The sequence below is a fragment of the Cinclus cinclus genome, chromosome 7, assembly GCF_963662255.1.
Source record: "Cinclus cinclus chromosome 7, bCinCin1.1, whole genome shotgun sequence".
NCBI lineage: Eukaryota > Metazoa > Chordata > Aves > Passeriformes > Cinclidae > Cinclus > Cinclus cinclus.
In genome coordinates, this window is record NC_085052.1 from 32,040,554 (window position 1) to 32,053,592 (window position 13,039).

Sequence of the window (13,039 nt, forward strand, 5' to 3'; positions counted from 1 at the left end):
AAGGTTGTGTACAAGGAAACCATTTCACTGTAAAACCCATTCTACTAAAATCTCTTGTTATCAACCAAGGAAACTCATTACTATTTCTTCCCCTTAGAAATACTGGGGGATAAACTTACTTCAGCTCTTACGAAAACTATATTCAAACTTGAAAATCCCATAAATTTTATTTCCAGTCTGAATAGTTAAAGACAGCTGCTGAAAATAATATTAAATTATTTTAGCAGCAAAATAAGGAACAAGATCAAAAGACAACTACACATCTTACCAGTGTCTGTTACACTACAGCTCAAATCACGCATTTTCTGGGTTTTCTTGAATTAGATCCCTAACATACATATTAAAAACAACTGAACTGTGACTATCTTTTTGTTTACTGCATTAACAACTGAACAAGTCCACTCAAATTTCTAATCCCAGGGTTAATTATATTTGAGAAATGAAAGTTATGTAAGTACTACTCATAAAAATTGATTTTGATAACCCAGAGCAAGTCAGTAGGTGTCATCTTCATCTAGGTTCATCTAATGTGATCTCCTGCCCAATTATAGAAGCTGTGGTTTAATCAGCCCATTATACAAAAACCTCTCATGAGATATAACAACATCTGATCTTTTCCAAGAACTACCTGAAAAAAATTCATGTTCACCTCCAGGGGCCCCATGAACTCCCCTCTGAAAAGTATTAAGCTATCTTACCAACATTCCAGAGCCCGAAAACCTCCAAAAGGAAGTCCAAAAGAATGCAGTTTCACAGGGCTGAAGTTTTTTATGTACTCACTGATACAGTTGTGCTAATTACAAACATAATGTTTGTGCAGCTGAAGTTCAGAAAACTACTTTTTCCACCCAAATAATGAAACAAAGCATGGCCCAAGCTGTATCTGCACCTTCAAGGTTGTAAACACATACCCACACCAAATTCTAATACCACTCACTCATCACTATTCAAAACAGATGTTTAAAAATCACAAATGCACTCAGCAATTTCAGAAAAGGAACGTTATTATTCCATTTCATGGAATAACTGGACTAAGTGGACTGACATACTGCACTGAGGTTAAAGCACCGTACCTCGATCTGCAGACACATGGATTACAGTGCCCAAGACCTCAGAGCAGTGTGCCAAGTGCACAATGCTTCATGGGGCTTTCAGTTAAACAGAACATTCTCTACAATTGTTTACAATTAAGAACTGCCCCAGGTTTATCAGAACACTTCACCATCCCTTGAAAACACAAAGTCTAAGGGCAGATTAGCAATAATCAGAGGAAAACAGAAGTATACAGACAGTTGAGCAAACACACCTGCAGTTACAAGTTTAGCACTGCTGCCCTTGCATTCTCCATCTTCCACACTTTTGCTTGTGCTCTTTTCTTTTAAGAGAGGAACAGTATTGTCAAAAGGTATGCACTTGCTGGAGGCAACATTTTCTCCACTGTCTGGCTGATTAATTCTGCTGTTTGCTTCAAGTAGAGGAGTGAAGTCCTCAGACTGAGCAGCTTCACCAGGTTCCAGCTGAGAGGAGCTTTTAGCCTGTGACACATTCTTTGAAGACACAGGAAGAGACTCTTCATCACTGTCAAATCCAAATGGATCCTCTGTTACCTCATCTTCAATTTTGGGTTTTTTAGGAACTTCAGAAATATCTGGTTTGACACTGGGCCTCTTCTGTCCTAATTTGGCCATGAAGGTGGTTTCTCCCCATTTGGTACTAAGGGTGGTCCGTTTGTTGGAAAACACTTCATCAAACTTGGAACTGCCATTTCCTCCTTTCCGGCTGTAGGTCTTTCCAAATCGGGATGTCATTTTGGCTCCTGTTTCATATTCTCTGTTGTGAAAGAAAGAAGAAACATCAATTCACCAACCTTCTAGCACAAATGACTCTTACTTCCACCCTTTATTGGGCTATGAGCACCAGGCATGCACATGGCACACCAGCAATAGATCCATCATCTGCTTCTTTCTAGACTCACTCATTCACATGTCACTGTCATTATGGTAAAAGGTTTTACATCAAGTATCCACTAAAATAAATTGAAATTCAATTGCTTGCATGTTTATAAACCAATGGCACAATGAATCCTTAAGAAAAATCCTCTAAGAATGGTATTGCTTTGCTCTAATTTTATATTTTCAAGTATAGAAGGCACTACTATAAAACATAATGAAACAACTCAGCAGTATTTTCACCACATTGAACATGCAGCTCCTTCCTCGAGTCCAACAGCACAGTGTGGCATTAAAAAAACCTCTTGCCAGTTAAATACAAAACTGCCAGAATATTTCTCACTGCTGTAGATGTGTCTCAAGTACTAATTAGTCACAATGATGACAACTCCATCCAATGTTCTTCTCCCACACTCACTTAGCAAGTGCTTTACTTGGTAACATGTTGTGGGTTTTTGACCCTGGTCAGGCCAGCAATCCCTCACAAGAAAATCTGATCCATCAAGGCACAGAACAGAGACACTGCTCCGTCCACTTCTAAGAACATGGAGGACACCTCAAGCAGGCCAGTGTAAACCCTGACTGTTCACTGGCTCTCACAAGCACAAGTGCTTCACAGCTCGCTCAGAAGAACAGAAGTGTAAAATTAACATATTAAACAGGAACACATTTAAGTACTCCTTGCATGTGTTCTTTTTCTACTTTTAACTCAAGAAGAAGACAGACCACCTGGGGGATTTTTACCCAAAAACAGATAGTTCAACTACTGGACAAATAACAAAAAACTCCAAACCCTCAAATCTGTTCTGTGAACCACTATTTCTCTCTTTTTTTTTTTTTTTTTTGTCCAAACATCGACAGAAAATTGCAATTCTTTAAAATCAGCCTGAACCTAATCAAGTCCATCTTGCTTTCTGAAATTCCTGTCCATACTGGAAAAAAAAGTCTGCTAAAAAAAGACAGTTATTTAAGCTACAGAAGCAAAGAAATCTAACTTTTGAAGTGTTAACTAATTTCAAATAAAGTATATGAAAAAATGGCAGTTAAAATAATTTTTCTTGAACTTACCATGATCTATTTGTTCAATACAACTGTTTTTATTATTACCCCTGGATATGTGGTATACTGTTACTCCTATTTTAGTTTTGATCGCAACACTCAGTTTCTTAACCTGCAGTGTCTGTCTTGCTTCTGCCAAAATTACCAGACTGCTTTCCAGAAATGTCCTTCTATCACTTGATTATAGCAAGATGGTCTCACTAATAATAGTCTCCCTCTTTTAGACCAAGCCAACCTGCACTCATCATGAAGGAGCTGAGCAATTAATGTGGAAAAAACTCATGGAGAAAATTTTAAGTGAATTAAAATGATAAAATTTGAACTTCAGAAGTTTACCAGGTAGATGGTGATGCAATGCAGAAGAGCTACAGGAACACCCACTTTGGGAAAGGCTCTTCCTCCCAGTGGTGCAGCCAAGGGGAGGTAAAGGCAAGTGAGCAGAACTCTGCTGCAAAAGCCCACTCTGCAGAGGGCTCCTGGCTGCTCCTAGGAGAATGCACTCTTTAACCACATCTCCTCTTTACCCCACACACATCACTGCCAAAGTGCTTTTCTTCCTCCCCTACAGGTAGCTCTAATTTTCTATCTACACATAATTTAGAAAGCAAACAGCAAACTAAATCTAAGTTACAAGTTTTATTTTGCTGATGCTTGCAAATGTTTGTAACAGCAACCAAAATATTTTAGACCAGAAAGGCCAAGTTTTTGAGCTATAAAAACTAAAGCAAAATATTTATTAATATATCAGTTTCTAACAGCTTACAGGAAAGAAAAAATTACTTCACTCACCACTAGCACATTTTCCTCCCCTAAACCCTCAAGATTCAAATAAATATTTCTTATAATAAGCATAACAAGAAGTACTCAAATAAGTACTTTTGACCCTCTATTTCCAAGCTATGCAAAGATAATGACAGATTTAAACTTTGGCTTGTGGGTTGCAACTCCAGAGAGAGAGAATTCCTGCAGTGGCAAGATCATTTTTCAGAAAGTAGAACGACTTTTTCTTGTTTATAAACTTTAAAATAAATATTATCTCCTAAAAAGTTTTAAATGAAAATACCAAAACCCAGATTAGGTTAAAAGATGAATACTAAGAAAATATAAATACACTATACTATAAACTCGTATCTTAGATTTAAGGACATGAAGAGATGCCTCCTTACAGGAAAGCACCAACAGAACAGGATTTTTACTCTTTACTTACAATTTTCTCTCGATTTTTCATTCAGAGGGAAATAAAACACTTGGTCAATTTCACTGTTTCCACTCCCTGCCTCCCTCCTCTGCATCGTGCTGCACCATTTGGAGCAGTGTAAACGGAACTACATGTAAAAACCCCAAACAGTTCTCCCGCATTTCCCAGCGCTAACTCGGCGGACCAGCTGGAGACAAAAAACCCGGTAATTCCCCAGGAAGCCCATCAGCCACCCCTACTCATCGCTCCTCTCTACACCGCTCCTCTTACATAATCAGAGGAAAGAAAAATAGGTTAAATGCACGGAGGCAGAAGGAGCTGATGAAATCCCACGGTGACAGTTTCTTTTTTCCTCCCTCCCCCTGCGGCGGGGGGGTGCGAGCGGAACCGGGTCACCCCACCGCTCCCTGATGTCATTTCCCTTCCCGCCCGGCCGCCTCCCCCGCCCCGCCGCACCACCGGCCCACATTACACAAGTGCCCCGGGCAGCTGCGGCGCTGCCGGGCGGCGCGGCCCGCGGAGCCGCACGCCCCTCGCCCCGGCCCGCACTTCACCCCCGAGCGAACTCCCGCCCCGCAACTTCGCTCCGGGCCGGGGGCGGCGGCCCCACACACCCCTCCAGGCGGGGCGGCGACGGCGGCTCCTGCCCGCGGGGCGCGGGGCCGCTCGGCGGCCCGCACTGCCCCCGCCGCCCCCTTACCCGGCACCCACCTCGGCGTCAGCGGTGGCGGCGGGTGCCGGGCGCGGGCCCGGCCGATGTGGCTCCGGCCGCGGGTTCGGGCCGCCGAAGCGCCTCCCGCGAAAGGCGCTCAACCCGCGGGTCGCCTCCGCCCCTCCGGCAGCGGGACCCTCTCGGGGTGTCGCGGGCGTCAGGGCCCCCGGCGCCGCCTCCTCCGGCGCCGCTTCCTCCGCGCCGGGATTATCGCCGCGCTCGGGACGGGCCCAGGGACCATCTCTCCGCCATTTGCCCCCGCTCCTTCCTGCCGTCACCGCGCGCGCCCCGCCCCCCGCCGCCGCGGCCAATCGCCACGCGCCTCGCTCGGCCGCCCGCGCCGCCTCCGCGCCTGCGCCCGTCCGCGCCGTGCCCGGCGGGAGTTGTAGTCCGCGACGCGGCCCGCGGCCCGCCGAACCCGCACACGGCCCCCGGAGCCGGCGGGCGGGTCCCCGCGGCGGGGCGGCCCGAGCCGGACGGAACGGGGTGGCCCGTCCTGCCTGGAGCCGCCGCCTCCGTCCGGGCCCTCCCGGAGGCTCTGAAGGCACAGTCGGCGGCCCCCGCCGCGGGCAGCCCCGAGCGGCCCCGCCCCGGTAGCGCTCGGGCCCAGGTGTGTCCCGGCGCACGTCGAGGGGTCTCGGGGCAGGCCGGCCCGGCTGGAGCCGCGGAGGGTCAGAACCCTGCCCGGGAGTTCGTGAAGGCAGCAGGCGCTGAAGCCGCCCTGCGTGCACTCTACTAAAAGTTTGCGGCGCCTCGCCCAGGGCACAGGAGCCCGCTGCGCTCACGGCCGCCCTGACTGGTACTCACGGTGGTGCACAGTGCCCGGCCTTCACATCCGCTCCAGGGAGGAAACATGCTCTGCAGAGAGGGCCCGCGGAGCCAGCTCGGTGCAGGCCGTGAAGCTGTGGCTTTCACATGCTTCCGCTTCCACAAGCTGTTAACATCCACCCACGCGCGTTAGATTTATGCACACCTTTGAGGCTTTAGTTAACGATACACACTGTGAAGAGAGAAGAAACGCTCCGCAAGGATCGTGACACGCAGCAAATACATATGGCCATCAAACAGTCACCAAATCCAACGTTTTACATTCTGTAGGCAGTATTTCATTAAATCGTTGTGGTATAGAACGCATGACCAGAAGAACATTTAAAAAATAACATCACAGTTGTAGATAGGTCATTTTTCAGAGAAGTGAGGAACTTAGAAAAGTCAAATGAAATTCTATAACCTTGGAGTCTAAAATAGTTTCATTACACATGCTCATACTCAGACCATTGTTTGAGGTTTTACAATACAAGTCCCGAATGCTGAACTAATTAAAAGGCTGATTTCACTGTGTAGAAGAGGTTAGAGTTGTCTCAGTACCTGTAGGTTTGTTCTTAATTTTCTATTTACACAAAATAGAAAGTGCAAAAATAGACTAGTGCAAAATCACTGCCTCACAATAAGAAAATGCAAGACTATAGTTTTGTTTAGTGATTCTTTGAGTAAATCTGGTCTTTGCCTCATCCCTACTGATGTGTTGGAGCTTTCAGGCTTTACTTCTGAAGTACAAACATGCTGTGAATGTGCTCTCTAAAACCAGTATACAACTGGTGCTGCTGGAGGGAGTGGAGATAAAACTGACAGGACCTTGCAATGAGAAGTACAGGCTCCATTTGGAATGTGGTTGAGTTCTGTGTTGTGTCTCAGACAAGGCTTACAAGCTAATCTGTATCTCACCACCTGACTCAGTTACTGAAGAGCCACTGAAAAACAGGTTACAAACTTTAAAATCTGTAATTTGACTACAAAAAGTGAGAAGATTTTTCTCCTGAGAGTATTCTTTATCAGAGCTACTAAATAGCTCATTTAAACTCTAAGAGTAAAACAGATAGCTAAACCTGTTTGAGTTTGCATAGTCTTATTTGGTGACGGATCTGTTGGACAAAGAGGAAAATGCCACTGTGAGAGCTTGAAACACTGACGCTCTGGGAAGTTCTTTACAACATAAAAGTTTGTCCTGAGAACCAGAAAGAATATGGCCAGAGTAAGGAAGTAACACCAAGAAACTATTAGGAAATCATTTATATTTTGATATGAAGTTAGAAGCATTGAAATCAAATTAGAGCTGTTTCCAATGTAAAGCCTGGGCTATCTAAGTCACTTATACAGTAATGCAGAGAATTTTGCAGTCTAATGATAGTAATTGGATGTCATTTGAAAGCTCTTACACACCTTATACCCCTGGGCTAGCTTCATATTTCTAGCTGTATTTCTAGTCTTTGTAGAAACCCCACACAGAGTAATCCAAACCACTGCAGATTCATGGTCATGAGGGAATTTCCCATGACTAACAAAGGACAAATTAAACTCATTTATGTGCTGCCTGTCCTGTCCTGGATACCAGCAGAAGTCTATAAGTGAAGCCTTTTACTAGGATGATGATGGAAAAACAAACCTTGGTGTGTTCAAGAACAGCAGAGATGTGTCAGTTTTACTGCCCAAACATACTTTAGATACTTGGAAAATTTAACACCCTGTATCTTAATAAGCTTGGCAGTTAACACATCAAGCTTTGCTATTTCCATTTGCATCTGGCTCACATCAAATATGCAAGTACCATGGCAGAGTAAATAGAAGGCAAATCCCATCTGTGTTTGCCAGTAGGTATGTTTCATTCTCAGAGGGTGGAATTTAACAAGCATTTTATGCTTTTTGTGAAATTGTATTATTGGTAGTGTCCATCTCCCTTCACACAAAAAAATCCCCAAAAAACCAACCACACAAATGCTTTCACAAAAAAAGCAGCCCATGATACACTGCAGTTTGGCATTTGTCTTCATGAGAACAGCAGTGGGAGATAAGCACCCATCTTCAAACTGTAGTTTTTCTACCTTAAAAGTTTTTTGAGAAAGTCAAAGTGAACGCTACAGCTTCCCATTACTGGTTGCCCCCCAACCCCCCCAAGAGAAACCATCATCTTTGCTTTTTATAATAAAGTCAGAAAGCCCTGAAAAACACAGCTCAAATACATCAAAGATATAAAACAGATAAAAGCATAGTAGCAGAACGAACACATAAGAGGGACAGAACAGTTATTTGGGTACATCACATCCTAATACACTCTAGACCCCTCTCAGTTCTTTCTTTGAGGTTCTGTGCCAGGACCAGTGTGGGGCAAACAATATAGAATTTTCCAAATGAGCTGCAGCCTAGTACAGAGCCTTTAAAAAACATTAAAACATTTTGAACTGTTTAATTTTCTTCCAAAAGAAAAGGGAGGCAATGCAGTAGGAAAACAGGTTTCCCACGTAGCAGATACTCTTGGGGCAGATGAAGATAGTCACATCCTTCTAGAAGCTGTCAGGATGGACATGAGTCAGCGCTGCCTCATGGACAAAACATAGCATTTGACAGTAACAGCAGCATAACCGAGGCTACAGGCTTTAAAGGGACCATAGCAGTAGGTATCCTTTATACCAAGTACATGAATTAGCACTGTAATACACCTTTGCTCCAGTCCTTTTCCCACAAAAAGGAATAAGCTTATAATTCATTGCCCTGTTTTCCTGTGGAGCGCTACCCAAGAAGCAAGCAGTAGCTCACAGGAAAGCTCTCCCCATTGCTCCTCATGCCTAAACTGCTCTTCTCACAACTGTGAAAGCCTCTCAGTCCACTCCTTCTCCTCTGTCCTGTTCTTCTGCATCTCAGCTTAGTCATTATTTGCCTTCCAAGTTCTCAATTTCTTGTACTACTTCCTTCCTTGCCTCTTGTCCAGGTAGGAAGGGATGGGGGTGAAGAGGATGTCCTGCTGCACTCACAGCTTCTGCAGTGCTTTCATGTCCCAGTTAACACCACTTACAGTGCTAAACATTTTGATGTTTATTGCTTTTTCATTGCCAAAAGTCACCGTGCTCCTGTTGCTGCCATTCAAATGTCACAGGCACACATGGGTGAGAGCACACGGGCCCTTGCCATTTCAACTCATTGGGGAAAGAATTTCCCCCTTGCTATTTGCACAGCAAAGGTGAGGGGAGGGTGAAGAGACACATGAAGTAACTAATTACCATATTTTAGTCAACTTCTCCTAAAATAGTGACTTAGACTTTAGTATGGCCATTAACATGCTGGAGGAAGGGCAGCAGCACCAGCGCCAGAAGCAGCACAGGACTGGGCAAGCACAGCAGGGTTGTACTGAGAGCTGCAGCGACTGCACGGAGCAGATGTGGTGGGTTGACCCAGGCTGGATGCCAGGTGTCCACCAAAGCTGCTCTGTCACTGCCCTCCTCAGCTAGGCAGGGGAGAGAAAATATAACAAAAGGCTCACGGGTCAAGAAAAGGGCAAGGAAAGATCACTCACCAAATTACTGTCAGAGGCAAAACTGAATTGACTTGAGAAGATTAGTTAAATTTATTAGCAACCAAGTCAGAGTAGGATAGTGAGAAAAAAACCCCTAAAATCTTGAAACACCTTCCCCACATCCTCCCCCTCCCAGGCTTAACTTTGCTCCCAGTTTTCTCTATCTCCTCCCTCCTCTCATATTTTCCTCTCTCCAGCTACAGTTGGGAGTTTTCTTCTTCCCTTTCTCGTATCTGTTGTCCCAGAAGCGCTATCACCATCACTGTTGGGCTTGGCCTTGGCCAGCGGTGGGTCCCTCTTGGAGCCAACTGCCATTGGCTGTATCGGACACAAGGGAAGCTTCTGGCAGCTTCTCACAGAAGCCACTCCTGCTACCAAAACCTTGCCATGCAAACCATGAAGTAGAAAGTACAGGGGCAGGGAAAGAGTAGAGATCTGCAACCCCGTGTACAGCAAAGTAAAATTTCTGTCAAGAATATGGCTTTTCTTAGTGAGGTATTTCCAATGGATAATATACTGCTAACTTCTGACACTGAACCCTGAGAAGAAGGACTGAAAGCACTGAAAGAGGGGATCTTTGTACAGCTTTGGATCATAATTTTCAGTAGCTGCCTCCTCATACATGGAGGTCAAGCCAAAGCATTAAGTTTAGTAATCAAAAGGTTAAAACAAACACTGATGGATAGACCAAAGGAGTGCTTATCTGTGTGCAGCAAAGGGCCAGTTCTTCATGATTTAAAAAACAAAAGTTCCCTGGATCATGGCATTACTGAATCAGGCCCAAACAGCAGAAAAAATTGTGCTCCACCTTCTCTCTGGCCTGCACACCCATCTGTTGCAATCATGTGAGAGGCAGCATCATCCCTGCAATGTCAGAGCCTCTGGAAAGACTCGTTTTACTCGATGAACCAACAGTAGTCATTCACCTGTGGCTAAATTCTCAGTGGCTTTTCGTGCAGCGTTTTTCCCTAGGTGATCAGCCTCTAAGTCTACTGGAAAAACCTGTGGTGAAACACTAGTGGGAAAGAAAGCACAAAGTAGCTTTCAGCTTGTCATAATCATCAAGGTCAGAACTTTATTCTGCTATGCAGTATATTCCCAGAAAGCTCTGCTGAGAAAATAACCACCTGTGCTGTTTCCCACTGAAGATTTTATGATGTGCCAACATGTTTCAGGAGGGAAAAAAAAAAACAAAAAACAACAAAACAAAGGCATTTGTAGCAAGGATGCAGCCTCACTTTAAAATCCACAAAGAAAGTCTAGGTTCCTCCATCCTTTGAACCAAGCAAGTTCCCATTGTTGTAAAAGGAATAAAAGAGTTCTGTTTCTCTCAAATACCTGAGATCTCTCACAGCCCCATAGGATGAGCAGATTGAATACCAACCTTTCCTTCTTCCTGAATTTTTTTAATTCCTTTTAAGATCTCACTGTTTCATATTATTATTGAATTTCTATCTGTCTTTATAACAGCCCTTAAGGAAAGCTACCAAAGTGTGTCAACATAGTGCTTGTTGGGGAAAGAAAAACATAGAAAACCATCAAGAAATTGGTTCTTATAGCAAGCTCACTGGTGCAATTGTCATTGTCCTATTCTATTCCTCCTCTTGCAATAGGGGAGCAGCCATTTCTGTTGCTTATTTTGCTACTTTGCTTCTTTCATCTTTTTAAAAGGGCAGGTATGTGACCAACATACTTATCTTCACTTGTCTTCTTAGTTTTGATTATTGGGTTTGCATGTGGCTGTCACATGCAGCTGCTGTAACCTGTAACATTATCTTTTGAGTTTTAATTTACAGGAGTTTTGTTTCCACCTTTGTATTTCCCAATTATTTGCTTCTATTTTTCAGAGAGAGGCCATTAAGTAAGCACATCTGTAGCAACCCATTAAAGCCCAGCAATATCAGGTCAACAGATTTGTTGGTGCACTGGAGCCAGAATGTGTGGCCATTGAAGATTGTGAGCAGTGCTACAAAGGACAGCAACATCAACTGCAATTGGAGAGGAAAATCCACAGACAATTAAAACTCGTGTAACTAATGAGGTCTGGATGGCCGTGTCCCTGAACGTCATGACAGAATTAATGTAGTAGCTAGCAAATTAAGCTGATAAAATGAAAATTGAAAAAAAAAAATCAAATTAAGATTTCCTCATGGGAATGTAGGAGGCAACAAAATATCAGTTAGTGACTTCATTAGTTTCCTGCCAGAATACAACCCCAAACAAATTACATTCACCTTTACTCAGACTACAGTGCAGCACCATGAAGAAAGCTGCAATGTCTCTTGCATAAGACCCTGGTATATGTCCAGGGCCTTACACTGTGCCAGTTTTGCAAACCTGTTTACACTTAAGGTTCCCTGCACAATGCAACCTGTCCCGTGAAATGACCAAAGATCACACCACAGCATGAAAGACAGGGCCTGCTAATGAGTGGTGGCAGAGTACAGCACACTCAGAAAAGTAGCTAATGACAACAAAAGGCCGAAAACATCTGTGCATTGCCTGGTTCTTTAGACATGTCACGGAAGTGACTCATTACTGGATCAACCACATGTATGGGCAACAGAGCAGATAGTGCATTTACTGTCCAAAACCACATTATTATTCTAATAATACACTGGCCTGCAGGCAGCCTCCTTATGCTAGACTTCTCTGATAGATCTGTGACCTTGAAATTCTGAGATAAATGTTTGTTGTGCAGCACAGTCCTTTTTTTTTTTTTTTTTTTTTTTTTTTGGTAGAAAGAAAATTGGAAAGAAATAGGAGAAATTATTGATGCAAGAGTTCAGTCTCAAACGGAGATGCTTTGAGTAAATCAAAATGTCTCCCCAGTGGTTTTTATAAAGCTTAAGCCTTGTACCATGGCTGGGGGAAAACAAAACATACCAAGTGGCTTGAAGAGCATGCCAGTGCCTACTTGTCTTTTTTGTGTCTTTCAGATGGTAGATACTTAAGCAAACTTGAAAGCTCATCTCAATCAAAATACCTTTGCTGATCAGCTGTCAAGTAAACATACAGCAGACAAGAACTACAGTTTGTTCAGAAGGAAAAAACCATTCCATGTTCTACTTCAGCTCAATTCCAAGCAGTCTTCATCAGCACAGTGCTGTATCTTCTAATGTAAAGTATAAGAAATTTTGCTCCTTAAATGCTTTCTCAGTCTTGCAGAGAGCTGTTTTGTGGCTGACAGGTCCTTCCTGTCCCAATCAGTTCCCCGACTCTAATTTTCAACAGAGGTCCCAAAAGAGAGAGAGAGAAAAAAAAAGTATTTAGGTCTTTTGGCTTAACTTTCCATTTTTTCACCATCACTAAATGCAAGATTGGGTAAGGGCTGAGTAATTATACAGGCACCCCTAAGTGGTTTAATCTTTGTATAAAATAGTTGTTTTGTTAATTATCAGCTTGGACCAGATTCAGTCACGCTGCAGAGGAAAAAAATTAGAATCATTCTCAAATCACTGAACTATCCACCAACAGTTATCAGTAGCTAAGGCGGAAAAAAAAGACAACAGTTGAAAGAGCATTAATCACAGTTCTTAATTTTTATTGTATGTATGTCATCTGTACAAATATTGACTGTTCCTCTACGAAATAAAGGTTCGATTAAGCAGAAAAGATGTTTTAAACCTCTCTGCTGGACTCCAGTGACACCTACTGGTAACGAAAGAAGTTACCAAACATTCCTTGAAAATGCAGCAGCATTAATTTATCCGCCTGCCCTTAGGATTGCTAATAATTTTTTGGCAGCTTAGGCTATGAACCATGCTAAAATCAGG

At 43.6% G+C, this 13,039-nt stretch overlaps 1 protein-coding gene across 3 annotated transcripts in view; it reads right to left on the bottom strand.

Annotated features, from left to right (window-relative positions):
* The window catches only part of WAPL (WAPL cohesin release factor), a 64,895-nt gene extending 59,726 nt beyond the window's left edge, over positions 1-5,169 (bottom strand). For 2 of the 3 annotated variants that reach the window (XM_062496922.1, XM_062496921.1), the window contains exons 1-2: positions 4,918-5,169; positions 1,307-1,830 (exon numbers count right to left, since the gene is read on the bottom strand). In XM_062496922.1, the coding sequence (XP_062352906.1) occupies positions 1,307-1,808 (502 nt within the window). In that variant the 5' untranslated portion in view covers positions 1,809-1,830; positions 4,918-5,169. Of the gene's footprint in view, positions 1-1,306; positions 1,831-4,917 lie in introns of those variants that run through there. The other variant, XM_062496920.1, reaches the window with a different exon arrangement.
* Between the last annotated feature and the right edge of the window lie 7,870 nt (positions 5,170-13,039).